General features: G+C 40.5%; 1 protein-coding gene across 1 annotated transcript in view; it reads right to left on the bottom strand.

The window, feature by feature from the left end:
• TAF3 (TATA-box binding protein associated factor 3) overlaps nt 1-14,529 on the bottom strand; it is a 122,211-nt gene that overhangs the window by 21,721 nt on the left and 85,961 nt on the right. Inside the window, exon 3 of the mRNA XM_009900254.2 lies at nt 5,294-7,113. Coding sequence (XP_009898556.1) covers nt 5,294-7,113 — 1,820 coding nt within the window. The remainder of the gene's footprint in view (nt 1-5,293; nt 7,114-14,529) is intronic.

A 14,529-nucleotide genomic window follows, 5' to 3' on the forward strand; every position in this document is an offset into this window, starting at 1 on the left:
AGTGATCTCTGCTCTCTCACACTTTGTGTTGTGGTATGGGCAGACAGAGTTTGCTGGGAGCTCCCAGATACAGCAAATCACAAAAAGGTATTCTATACTAAGAAATCCATTTTAAATTTCATTGTATTTGTACTTACTCATACACTTTGTTAACAAATCTTCCAGATTTAGTATGTTTCTTAGAGATACAAAACTCCCCAGTATGTTTCTGAACAATAACATGAAATGCTCTGACTACAGTACTCAAACTTGATAGGCAACCATTAGTGTTTGTATTTTTTGTATTTTGTATAGTTTGCATTTTAAATTCAATTATTTCCCAGATTCATCACATAAATGTACTGTGACCTTCTAGAATACAAATTAGACACAGAGGAAGCAAATAAACCCCAAGCACCACCATTGAATACTTTATGAAAGTGCTTATCCACACAGGTATAACAACCACTTTTTTTAAATGCAATTAGGCTGAGGTTTCTAATGGCTATTTTTCAAATGGCCTAGTTTCCAACCTTAGTATCTGGTGGCATTTAGACCACGCTCTTTGAACTGGTATCTGCTAGAACTACCAACACCTGCTGAGCTAATAATGCTTTGCAAGACCTGCACAGGATCATCTTGGATTTTATATAAGACATTGTAGTGAGTCTCCATACATCAAGTTACTCAACTTACATCCCTATATACCAGAAGTGTATATACATTATATATATGTATATCATTATATATATGTATATATGTAAAGAAAGAGATAGAGACTGATCTCATTTTAAGCAAGCGCATCACCATATTTAATAAAACAACCACCTAGCTGAATCTGGTCCAGCAACTTCAAGAGACAAAAATGTGCACACTAAATGGAAACCTAAGCAACTCTCAGTGGGAGAAATCCATTTAAAAAAAGCTTCCGTGAATAAAGGGAGGGCAAACAATCAATTCAAAGCACAGAAAGCAGCGAAGGAGACTGCAGGCCAAAGTGGGAGGACTCCATTAGTACTTACATTGAGGAATGGTAATGACAAAGTCCTGTGCCATGCACCTTGCCCAAAGAATGGAAGCTGCTCATTAGGAGATGTCTGCTCCAGAGACAGAAGGGCTGCAGCCTGAGGAGTATTTGTGTTTTGACACAGTTAACCATGCTTTTCACTAAAGCTCTCCATGGATATGTCTTAGCCTACTTCACAGGCCTCCCTCTAAGCTTTTGTTTATATAGCACAATATTTATGTTGTGTCATTTCCCTGGAGTATTGCAAGAGCTTTTCTCCTCTGGAGCTCCTAATGACTGCAATGATTTCACTGTCACTTTCTACAGGTAAGTCTCTTAACTGCTTTCCTGGCTTCTTAACCTGTAGCATCGTCCACTGGATAAACACAGAATTGAACCCTGGGTGCAGGAAACTCAGTAACATGGCTTTGCACAGACTATGTCGCCTCTTTTCTTGATGGTTTCTCCTACTTCCTAGTGCCTCTTTTGAATTCAAAACCTCCTAGGACAAGCACTGCTACTTAGCTTCCAGCACACAGCACAGGAATACAACCATGTCATCTGTCCTTTGTATAAAGGTTCTTTGTGTTATTATTTGTATAATACAAAGATGTTCCAAACAATGGTGGTGTAGGCTCACATGGTGGAACAAAAGCACATAAACCATTTCTTTATGCTCAGATATCAACATTCCAGTCTGCTGTGAGAGGAGAACTGGGCTCTGCAACAATCCTAAATCTTATCCCTTGGTACAGAGAATATCTTTCTATATTATGGGTTTGTGTGTAGGGTTTGAATGACTGGAACAGAAAGAAAATTTAGGAACATTCACAGTTATAGCCTAGTCTTCCTCTGCATCGATGACAGGATTTTAGTTCATGAGTAAGAGCAGTTTACTTTGGGGCAGGTCTGGTAAGCCCTGCCCTGATGCGAGGATGGCTCCATTTCTCATGAAGCGGTTCCTCAACTACTTTAGTTTACAGCTCAGCGTATTAAGGTTAGCTGAAACTGGGTCAGCAGCTGCTCAGTGAGCTGCTCAGTCACTCCTCCAGCATGCCCAGTAATCTCCATAGTAGAGGTGGGGTGTAACTGCTTTAACGGTTTGCTTTTAATTGGGTACTGCATGCAAGGCAGCACCCCAGCTCACTGTCTCCCTTTCTGGCTCTGAAGGCAGCACCTCAACACTTACTTCAAAACACAGAGATATAGGCAAGCCATGTGAAAAAGCTTCTCATCCTCAGCGTCACCACTAAATGCAGCACACAGCCTTTAGCTTCTGCTTTCTGTCACTGATGCAGAGTACTGGTTGCTGTTCTGTGTTTTCCAGCAGAATGTTTTGGGTTGGAAGGGACCTTTAAATGTCATCTAGTCCACTCCTGCCCCTGCAGTGAACAAGGACATCTTTAACTACATCAGGTTGTTCAGATTATAGGGAAAACTTGATAAAAAGCTTCAACTCCCCAACAAGATGGGATGCATGCTTAGGAAATAACCATAACAATACGAAGACAATGGAAACATAAACAAAAGAGTGACTCAATGGTAAAATACAGCAGTACTAGAAATAGAAATCTGGTATTTTCTATGGGCATGAGAGGCTGAAACTGCATTCAGCCCACCAAGGCATCTTTCAGGTTGTGCTCATGCCTCTGAAGTGGCTGTGCTGCGGAAGGTTAAAGCATCCAAGCAGTAACTTGATCATTTGCTCTCAGAGCACAACTGCTGGCTAAATAAGTAATTGTGTGATCTAAAAGCTAAATTAAGGAAACATGAACTTTTAGGGGTTAAAATGAAAGAGCAGCATTCTGGAGTAATACTGGGAATTGGGGCCAGCAGAAGAGCATTTACAGTGGATTACTAAGCTTCCCAAATCACCAAAGAGGTAAAGTCCAGCAATATAAGACTCCTTTGTAGCTAACTAAAAATACATTGTCAGTGGATTTGTCCAGTTTTATGTATAAGCAATACTTCTTTCACCTGAACTAATACTAGTAGTCATATAAGCCCCTTATTGCCATGTGCTGCATTTTTTTTGCTAATCTTCAAGGATTTAGCTTCTTTGCCACATACCTCAGGGCACCAACTGATAAAGCTCTAACTCTCCATTTTTCCAGGACACCAGCAGTGCGGCCTTGCAAAAAATGAAAATCGCTCAAGAGATTTAAAGGAGAAATTTATTTTTAAAATCCTGACTTGCAGCAAAGAGGTGGATTTAAAAAAAGCTTATCTATCAGGAATCAGTTTAAATTTTAATTCTATCTGGGGACTCTTTCATGCATTCTAGCTTTAAAGTTTATCTTTTGACAGGGACTTTTTGCCAAGGTAATGGGCAGCTTTGTCAATTTAATTTGTCCCAAGTTTTTCTTACAGCTGAACTCCTTCTCCTAATGTATATGTTCAGTCTACACCAAAGCTTTACCAGTTGTATTTGTTTGTGCACCTGTTATATTTCTCTAGAGCAAACTATATAGACAGATTTGCAGAAGAAATGCGAAATCTGATGAAAAAAACCCACAAATAACTCATCTTTATTTTACATACATATGTATTTATCTTAAAAATAAATCCCTGTGGAAATGGTTAAAGAAATACTGACAACACATCTCAGTCATGAGGGGCAGACACAAAATGGGAAATCTATGAAAGTGTTGCTGCAGTCTAAAACCAGACTTTAAATGAACAGGGACAACTGGACCACTACCCTCCTGAACTCATCCACAGCAGATGAATGTTAGTTCTCCAGATCATCCTGATTCTGCACTGGAAACCACTACAGTATTACAGAATAATTCAGGTTGGAAAAGACCCTTGGGATCATCGAGTCCAACCATTAACCCTACTCTGCAAAGTTCACCCCTAAAACATATCCCCAGGCACCATATATAAACGCCCTTTAAACACATTCAGGGTTGGTGACTCGACCACCTCCCTGGGCAGCCTGTTCCAATGTCTGACTACTCTTTCTGTGAAAAAAAAATTTCCTAATGTCCAGTCTAAACCTACCCTGTTGCAGTTAAACATTTGTGAACTTAAAAAAATCAGTCAGCTTTTGAAATCGGCAGTTTGTCTCACGTCCAGCAGGTAGCACAACAGGGTACAGTAGAAAAAGGAAAGTGAGGAATGTCTCAAATCTGAGCTTGTATGAACTGCGTATTACACTCCAAGCAGGATGTAAAGAGCATCTTGGTAAAACCAGAACTTAGTGCTTCCTAATGCTAAGGATAGAGATTTAGGAAATCCTGTATCCAAGGTTATCATACATGGAGACAATCTCTTTCTTTTCTTCTTTCCTCTTCGCTTTTTTTTTTTTTATTTAATATTAACAATTTAATGCGTATTATAAGGTGAAGTGACAAAAAAAGAGAGCACGCCCTGAATTAGGGGAGCTGTTTCTAATGGGATTTCAAATCTGATAACATGCAAATATGCTGGTTTCATTTCTTAAATAGGAAATATATTCTCAAGATTAGGTGATACTGGAAAGAAGAAATTATCTTTGGCTGATGGAAATCGGTATGAGCTGCAGGAGTGGAAAGAGCTTGAACCCACTTGAAAACTAGCTCTTCTCTCTCTTGGGCATAGCACTCAAAAAGAAAGGTGACATTTGAACATTTAGACCATCATTTGAAAACCATTTTCTTACTTTAAACAAATTGTAACAAGACAGGGGTAGTTGTTCTAAGAGAACAGCTCTTCTGAACATCTCAGATAACTGGTGAGCCTGTTCATTTGAAGGCAGTCTGCTCCTCATTTCTGTCTGCTTGGTAATTTGCAGGCTTCTACAAGGTTTGGAACAGCAGACTTTTAAAGATGAAATGTGAAGTTTCTATGAAAGGTATGGGTTTGCTGGCCCTACTAGTGGAAATATACAGAACGAAATTGGTTCACTGCAATACTTCTTCTCTGGAGACTCAAAACCCACCTGGATGTGTTCCTGTGTGGCCTGCCCTAGGTGTTCCTGCTTCAGCAGTGGTTTGGGCTAGATAATCTCTAAAGATCACTTCCAACCCCTAATATTCTATGATTCTATGTATTTGCTCTGTGTGTGCTGTTGTTGACCCTGTGCCTCAGGTTTTCAAGTGAAAAGTGAGCTGAGGAATACCAAAAGGATGATTTCACATTTCAAATTCATAGAACTCGACTTCCATTGCCTTGTATTCCAAAGAGGTGGAACAACCCCTGAGACTCTTGGGGGGTATCCTCCTTGGAGCTATTATTCTTAAAAACCACCCAAACCTGGAACAAATACAAGAATTCATGTTCATTTTTCAAGCAAGTATACCACCTCAACTCATCCAAACAGCCTACCTTCTCATGTTTGTGTTTCTCTTTTTCTTTCTCTTTCTTTTCTCTTTCTTTCCTCTCCTTTTCCTTCTCCTTCTTCTCCTTTTCTTTGTCCTTCTCCCTTTCTTTCTTTTTCTTCTTCTCTTTTTTGTCTTTCTTTTTCTCTTTTGGTTTCTCTTTATCCTCAAACAGTTTTTCAGGAAGCATTGGAGACAAGGAAGGTAACATGCTGGGAAGCCTCATGGCAGCTGGTGTACTGAACAAGGGCAAAGGCATTTCTTTGGGAGGTAACACAAGAGGTGCTGATGGAGCCTTTATCTTATCTTCTTTACTCTTATCTTTAAGTTTCTCTTTGTCTTTCTTATCCTTGTCTTTTTTTCCTTTTTCTTTCTCTTTCTTTTTATCTTTATGTTTTTCTTTCTCTTTTTTGGTATTGCCATCTTTCAACTTAACTTTTGTGTCAGCATCCTCAAAGTCCTTTAGTTTGAATTTATAGGGATCGAGATCATCATCTTTGAGTAGTTCCTTCCACTGAAACTTTGCTTCCTTGTTCCCTTCCTTGTCTTTATCCTTCTCCTTGTTCTTTTCCTTCTCCTTATTCTTCTCTTTGTTTTTCTCTTTATCTTTTTCCTTTTGTTTTTCTTTCTTCTTCATTTTTGTCTTCAGCTCTTTTTTCAATTTCTTTTTCACATCTACCGATGAGGCCAACTTGGTTTTCTCCTCATAAACTTTGATAAGAGGTTCTGGAGTTGGTGGTGAAGCAGAAGGAGAGGAGAAATACGTGAAATTTGTGGGTGGATTGGAGGGTGTCCCCATGTTTGCTTTTCGAATTACCTCATCAATTGAGTCATCCATTGTCCATGAAATGTCTGAACTTGAAGTCCCACCTGAGGGAGGTATTGGAGTAGCTCCTGCCTTATTTGTATTATTGGCAGAAACAGAAGGTTTAGGAGTTGCAGTCTCTGAAATAGAAAGTCTTTTAGGACTGGTAAAAATTTCCCCTTCTGACTCAGAACCAGAGGAAAACTCAAAGGGATCTGGTTCTCGTTCTGCGCATGCGCGAGCAATCACAGCATCGATTGAATCATCAATGGTCTTGTCCATTACTGGTACTTTCTTAGTCTGGTTTTCAATATTTGGCTTGGTGACAGGCTCAGGTGGCATCTGTCCTTGCTTTACTTGAATGTTTTCCTTTCCTATCTTGTCACTTAATGCAGCCAGAGGGGTTCTGCTTGGCATTTCAGGCTTGACAGGTGGTGGCTGTGGAACATGAACAGGAACCTTTGGACTTTTGGGACTTTTAGGGCTCTTGGCGCGACCTGGTGACTTTTTTTCTTTGGATCCAGTTTTTGGTGAACGTATGGGACTTCCAGTTACCACTGGTGAGGGTGTAGTTTTAGGTGATTTTGTCTTTTGTCCTGGAGAACTTGTTTTGGACTTTGTTTTGGGTACAAAGGGCTTTGATTCTAAAGATTTGGGAGCTGGCACTTGCGGTTTTGCAATGGGAGCCAACATTGGTGGTTCTGGTGAAGGAGGGGCTAAGTCTGTACTGTCCTGAACATGAACTGGAGAAAGCATTGGTGGGACCTTTTGAGTATTTATTGAGCTAAGAGGCTCACGTGGTTCCAAAGCTCCGTCCAAGGTATCCCCTTTGGAAACACATAGTTTTGGCCGTTTCACAGGTGGAAATTCCTCAGCATCAGGACTTTCTAATGGTCTCTTGCTCAAGTAGTTCTCATCGTTAATTGCCTCATCCTCTTCCATCTCTCCCTCTTCTTCCAGTGGCACTTGCATGGCCTCTGCAGATGTACCTCCATCAGTAGGCACCTGTTCCTCTTCCTCTTCTGTAACAAAGAATATTTTAAAAAAGCATTAGGATAATTAAAAATGTGTTTTACAGAAACAAACAAGCACCAGAGCAAATGTTCACACACATCTCAGGCCATCACTGACACCTGGCCTAATAGTAGACCAGACAGCTGGTCTGCTTGGAATGAAAATGTGGCATCTCCTCTGTTACATATCAGCCACCATTGCAACTTGCAACTGGCTGGTGCCCTCATTGCAGTGTAATCAAATCCATGAGCAAAGGTGCCAATGGTGGCAGACCTTGTGGAGCAGGTCCAAAGTGCCAGTTCTACCTAAAAACATCCTGATCATTTCTTACTGTAGCTGTTGGGAATATGGTAACACAAACCAGCTTCATTCATTTTAAAAGGAGACAGGTTGAAGCATTTTTTGGCATAACAAAGTAGACTGCAAAGCATATGTGGAAGTAAAAATCACTGGATTTAGGTGTCTTTCCTAAATATCACACATTTTGGACTGCAGTTTAACTACTGGGAAACTGTCTTCTCAAACTTGGTTTGCTTTTCCTGAAGGAACACAGTCTGAAGGTTAAAGCAGAGGACTATGCCCCATTCAACCTGCCAGGTTGTCTCTGATCACATCTTAAGAGCTTGCTGCACATGTTATCTGTTATGAATATATGGGAACACCCCAGCACTGTGTGTATGCATGGTGGTTTGGATCAGGAACATGCCTTTGAAATGCATCCCCCCACCATCCCCACTCACTGTTGTTTTATTTACATCACGAAGGAATCCTGTGCTGGCTTCCTGCTGTAGTGAAACCAAAACAAAAGATGTGTTGCCAGAGGACTACATCTAACATGCTACGCTGGTGAGTGGGCATTTGGGCTATGACCAACAAACAGCTTCTGAAAGTAAGATAAACCTTGAACACGCACGGTGTCGACATCAGGCACCAAGTGTTTCAAGCTAGAGTAGACACCACCTGTGTGATTGCTCCATTTTTTTTCATTTAATAGCAATTATTTCCTTTTTCCTACATATAGTTTTCAGTCCTACACATGTAACATTGCAATGCAGAGAAAGGAGAAAAATCACTTGAGATCTCCCAGCAAATCCACAGTAGGTTTGAGAAGAGAACCTCTGATTTCCCCAACCACAGCCAAGCACTTTATCCTCTTGGATACACTTCCTCACTTTCAAAATGGAATTATCCAAGCAGGAAAAAGGATTCTTAGACTGGAATAAGAACGTCCACAGCGGTGTTAACCTGACACATTTATATTTGCTGTAATTACATCATTACACCTCTGTCTGTTCACATTCCTGTGTAGACAACCCCATGTCTCTGTTTACCCACCTGCAAAAACGCATGACATTTTGTCTAGCAGGGTTTCTGTGGACAGATATCAAGTGCCCTCAGATTCTCACATGAAATATGTAGTAAAAAACATTTATTATGTCAGTGGATAAAACCCAACTTCTTAATGAGCAGGTGGCTTCAAAGAAGCAAGCACTGAGACTTAACACCATTGCACCATTTTAAGCTTTGTAAGACAGCATTCTTCTGAAATACCTCTTTTTGAGGCGTTTATTTTCAGGTTTTCTGTGAGGGTGTTTCTCTACTGTAATGTGTCAATGCTCTGATTTAGGAGAGTTGAGTCAAGAGCCCTGGGCTGCAGCACAAATCTTGCCAGCATCACAAATTAAGTAAAATGAGCTAGCAACTCTGGCTTTTGCCAGGGCCCAGAGGATTTACAGCAGGCAGCCCAGAGAGGAGACTTTGCCTGAGGATAAAGTCTTAGCCTTCCGTGAAAAACAGAAATGTTAGGGAGTTAGGTTTTGCCTGGCTGGGCACTGACATTAAATTTTTCAAACTGCAAAGTTAGAGTATAACTGAGAAATCACTGTGGGCTGAGCCTGCACCTGCTACAGGGGAAAAAAAAATCTGCTTCCAGATCATGGAAGTCATTTCAATCTCTCTTTAAGCTGCTGCAGCAATCAGCTGCCTTCATCTGCTCAAAACTGTTTTGGGGGTGAAGAATTAACATTCATCAGACGTCACACAGCACTGGTTGCTACTGAGCAATTCCTTCCCAACCCCCTTTAACCTAGTTTGCCACTGAGAATTTATTTTCATTTACAGTTTTAAAGATAACATTTAAAACAAACACCATACTTTAAAATCAGGATTTAGAGAAGTCTTCTGCTTCAGCTGTAAGAAGAAAAGTGTATCCAAATTCAAAGATGAGGACAGACAGGGTTTGACCATGCAGACTTTAGAGATGGCAATATAAACCATTTTAATACAAAAAAACATGGAGATAAAAAGAGTCAATAAAGCGGAAGAGAAACTACAGCAACAGTTAAAAAAAAATACACTTACTAGAAAAAACAGAAAGTCATTTGCTAATGATTTCTGCCCAGTGTCTACTTAAATAGCCTCCCTGTGATACTGTATCTCATGGAATAGCACTGCAATATTTCATATTTTTGTAACTCTTTCCCATCCCAAGGTGCTTCTCATGTATTACCTGCATGGGATTGCAGAGTACCAGCAGCTGCTGGATCAAAGGCAAAAAAACAATTTCAGAAGAGGTTTGGAGAACAGGGGCTGGAGTTTTGTACACTAAAAAAAGAGCAATGCTTATTTTTTTTTTAACAAGGCCGAGCAAAGTTTGCAGCGGGTCCACAAAGTTTCTGTGATCTTGTGTGGAGATGCCTGGGAAGGGCAGAAAAGGTTAAAGTGCAGTTTGTAGAGGTGAGACTAGAAATCGGGGTGTCTTGGCTCCAGCTTTCATGCACATTCCTGCAAGCCACAAAGACAACTTAGTGAAGAAACAGAAGCATTACCTTCCCTTTTATATAGACTTGGATTCCCCAAAACATCTGGAAAAAATTGCCTGGGTCAGTCCTGAACAATCCAGGGCCTAAGGAAGTTCACAAACACTTAACTACTGACACACATTCACCACTTTTCAGACATGCTCAGATGACAATCTGGAATCCTATCGTGGTCAAATGAAACCCAAATTTCTCTTGGAAAAAGGCCACGGTCTGAGCCTTGGTGAGCACTGGTTTTCTGCCAGGCAGTGGCTTTCAAAACAGCCCCCACAGCTGTGGCCATGGTAGAAAATAATAAAGCACTTTTTTGTAGGGGTTTTAATTTAAGAAAGTGAAATCTCTGTCTTGCATTCAGGAGTTACAGGCTGGATTGCAGCCCAAAGGATTCATACCAGAGCAGATCAAAATACAGGAAGAAAAAAATCACATTTTAAGGGCTATCTGCTCAATTTTGCAATGAGCATTTAAAACCTTGTGGCCACTTTTTCACCTTTGTCCATCTCATTCGCTCCCTGGCACCTCTCGATGTGCAATACTTTGTGCTCAGGATTGCTTTTTAACTCTCTTTACTGCCATCCCTCCCTATCTCCAGCCACCTTATTAATGATCCCACTCTTGAGTTAGCATCTATAGGTCAAATGGGTATCACCTCAGCCATCTGCCCTAATAACTCTCTCTTGCAATGAAAGGAGACAAAGCTGTTTAGGAGGTTGCTTAAGATAACCGATACATTTTTTGGGGGTGGTTGTTAAGAGAAGTCTGTGATGGATCAATATTAATGCTCACATTGCTAGAGCCATGCAGGGCAATTGTTTATTATGTCAGCCAGGCCCCATGTGCAGAGTCTAGGTTCAGATGATGCTCAGGTTACAGGAGGGATGAGTTCAGCTGCTGCAGCCCCAAAGGTGATTCTGTCCATGTCTGAAATAAACCCAGCTGATAGCTATTAGCATGCTGCTTATGAGAAAACTGTTGGTTAACACAGCTTTCCTCACAGGCGTGTTTTAGGATGTGTATACCTACTTAACAAGGCAAGTTCTTTGCTTTCTTGAAAGGTTGATTTTGAAGTTAAAGAAGGAATCCACTTCTCTTTTGATGTGGGTCTGAAGTGTGATTTGGCGCAAGTCACATTGTGCTGTGTTGTGTGCATGGCCACAAAAAAGGTGAGAGGGCTGGAACACCTCTCCTGTGAAGACAGGCTAAGACAGATGGGTCTCTTCCACCTGAAGGAGAGAAGGCTCCAGGAAGACCTTATTGCAGCCTTTCAGTACTTAGACCTACAAGAAGGATGAGGGCAGTATTTCTAGAAAGGCCTGTTGCAACAGGATGAGGAGTGATGGCTTTAAACTGGAAGAGGAAAGCTTTGGACTAGATCTAAGGAAGAATTTTTTTTTTACCATACAGGTTGTGAAAAACTGGCACAGGTTGCCCAGAGAGGTGGTAGATGCCCCATCCCTGGAAACATTCAAGGTCAGGTTGGATGAGGCTCTGACCAATATGATCTAGTTGAAGATCTCCCTGCTAACTGCAGGAGGAGTGGACTAGATGACCTTTAAAGGTCCCTTCCAATCCAAAACATTCTGTGATTCCGTAATTCCTTTCTGAAAAGTGATGATAATTTCATCTTACAGAGGTGCTGTAAAAGCTGCACTTGGTAAGTACAAGGATCCCTATGTACTCCTTAGGATCTCTGGAAAGCAAGCATCAGAAACCCAAACATGAGTGATGGGGATCTGTCACCACTTCAAATGCTGTATAATTTCTTAATCTGAACAGTTCAGGCAAGAAACTGAAACACCTACATCTTTTTAAGGAAAAACTATTAAAGAAGCACAAAATTTCTTTCTTGGTACATCATGTCCCTGTACCACAGCAGAGACTCCAAACCAAAGGCTCATTGAATATACACCTTCTTAATTTGGCGACGGCTCAGTTTCAGGACAGCAGTACTCAACACTTCAGTAATGAACTTCCAAGTTCACAATGATTGAGGGACTATTTGTCCTTAAAACTGACACAGGGGTACAAAGGAACAGGAATCCTGCCTTTATTACAGAAAAAGAAGTGCAATCACCCGTACCATGCTACCATGCTCTCCTGGCTGCTTCATTAGAGGAGGCTGCACGCATTGCTCCTTCAACAACAGGTCAGGTGAAAGTGAAGGCAAGAAAAGAAGAGAGGCTGAACTATTCTGACTGAAGTGAAAGACACCTATGTACAGGCATTCTTCGAGCAAGAGAGCCTGCAATTTTTCATATACATATATATAAAAACACATACATAAAATTAAATTTGTCATCATCTTGGTCATTACCAGACTTTTTAATTGGTAGCTTGAGAGACAGATGATGTCCTAGAGAACATGGCACAGATGAGTCAGACAAGATCTCTGTTCACCACCTGAGTCTGCCAAAAACTTACCCTCCCTATTGGTTGGTATTTAATTTAAGCAAAGTTCCAATCTCTCTTCTGGACACTGAATTAATATTCCCCTATGTCACAGGGTGGCAATAGGATAAAAAACATCTAAAGGCTATAGACCTGGAGATCTAAGAACAAGCCAGTATTTCTTAGGTACAAGACAAAGCAGAGTCAAAACACACTTGCCTAAAACTGGACACCACCTGCTGAAGAAAGTATAACATGATGTTCCCCAAGTAGAAACAATCACAAATTACTATCTGAGAGATCATGATATTTCTGTGAACTGTAATTGGAAAATGTCAACCTCAGTGGTACCCCAGAGACTTTTTTTCTCAACTGGAGAGAGGAGGGAAAGAGGGGAGACCCATGGTGGGTAAGGATATTCTTGCTGTGTAGAGAGTGGAGAGGAAGAGGGAGTAGACACATGGGGGACACATGGTGGCATATAAGGAAGACACAACAAAGAAACTTTTTGTGATGAGGGTGATGAAACACTAGCACAGGTTGCCCAGAGTTGTGGCAGAAGCCTCATCTCTGGAAATATTCAAGGTCACACTGCACAGGGCTCTGAGCAACCCCATCTAGCAAAACATGTCCCTACTCTCTGCAGGGTGGTTGTACTAAATGACTTTTAAGAGTCCCTTCTAACCCAAATGATTGTGATTCTATAATGCTAGTAACAGAAGCCTCTTACCTCCAGTTCAATGGCTAATGTATTAAGCACAAAGCTCTGGGAGGAAACAGCTCCTGTGCAAGATTTTGGCATTTGGTATTTGACATTAACTTTAGAACAGCATATAAACAGTTACCAGCTATCACAGCAAACCCATTAAAGACACAGTTCTGAGTGAGTTGATGTTTCCATGCAACTTATACATGCCTGTTTTTAACAATTAAATTTCCACAACCATTTTTAACCAGAATTTGAATATTTTTTTTTTAATGGACTTCAAAATGGCCAAATAAAGATCTATCAGTAGATCATGCATTTCTTTCGTGCCCAGTTCCGCTCATATCAGATCTTTCTGCACCTTTGCACTGTATGGTACCCAGCAATTAAATATGGAATTTGAAAGCATCAGGGATTTTAAAGAAAATTAGGCCTCATGAGAGGAAATAATGTAGCAGCGCAAGCACTGAAATCTTCAACACATCTTTCTTTCTAAGCATAAGCTCCTTGGGACCACATAGATATTGAGCTGAAGGTTTTATACACAATCTCTCAAACACAAGAAAGGAAGTGATCCTTCCCACTCAACACAAGAAATCATTTAGTTAAAAAAAAAAGATACCAGAAAACTTCCTGCAGACTTGCAGCATACTTTTTCTACTGTCTAGATAAAGCATGAGATTAAGCCAAAGATGTATTTTGGGAAATGTTAGGTCACTATTTCAACAACTTAACTTCCCCATCATATCCTAATAAGTAGGGGCCTTTGACTTGTGTTAAAAGTGAAAAGACTTCTTCTTATGTCATGACAGGCTTTATGGCTTTACCTTGTAATAACAAAACAAACAAAATGTTCTTGTAGTCCATAAAGGAAATTAATGGAAGAGTGACAAAATTCAATCCTGATATCCAACAGGCCAGTATGCTGGTAGTCTAATGCCAAATGAACATACTAAGGTACTTGGCAATACATTTTGAGCTTAAAATGCCAGATTGTATACAGATACATGTGTGTGCATATATGCTATATACATAATAATAAAGATTTCTTTGCCATATGAACACACTGATCACCAATGCAACTCATTCACCAGACAGATGATACATCAACAGATTTCTCTTTCACTGTACAGAGGAGCTCAACCAGCCTATTACCAGACACTGACATCTTCCAACTGACACGTTCTATGGGAAGAAAGCTGGTAAGAGAGCACCATCAAGGAGCTCATCTTCCACGTCTCAAATTTTTCCACTGACGTTGCCAGCGAGTTCATTCCAGCACCTTATCAGTTATGTTCTAAAATGCAGAAACCACAAACACGTTAAAAAACACACAACAACCAAAGAGCTTTCAGGTGTGGCCAGTAATTTTGCATAAATAACTGGAACTTTGTAAAGAGAATCATAAAGATGCCTGAAGTTAAGCATCCAGACTCATTAGTCACATTGGAAAAATTTGGCCCAAACAGCTGGGTGGTGACTTTAACCATCAGTATTAGCAATGAATGAAT

The sequence above is a fragment of the Dryobates pubescens genome, chromosome Z (genome assembly GCF_014839835.1).
Source record: "Dryobates pubescens isolate bDryPub1 chromosome Z, bDryPub1.pri, whole genome shotgun sequence".
Taxonomy (NCBI): Eukaryota; Metazoa; Chordata; class Aves; order Piciformes; family Picidae; genus Dryobates; species Dryobates pubescens.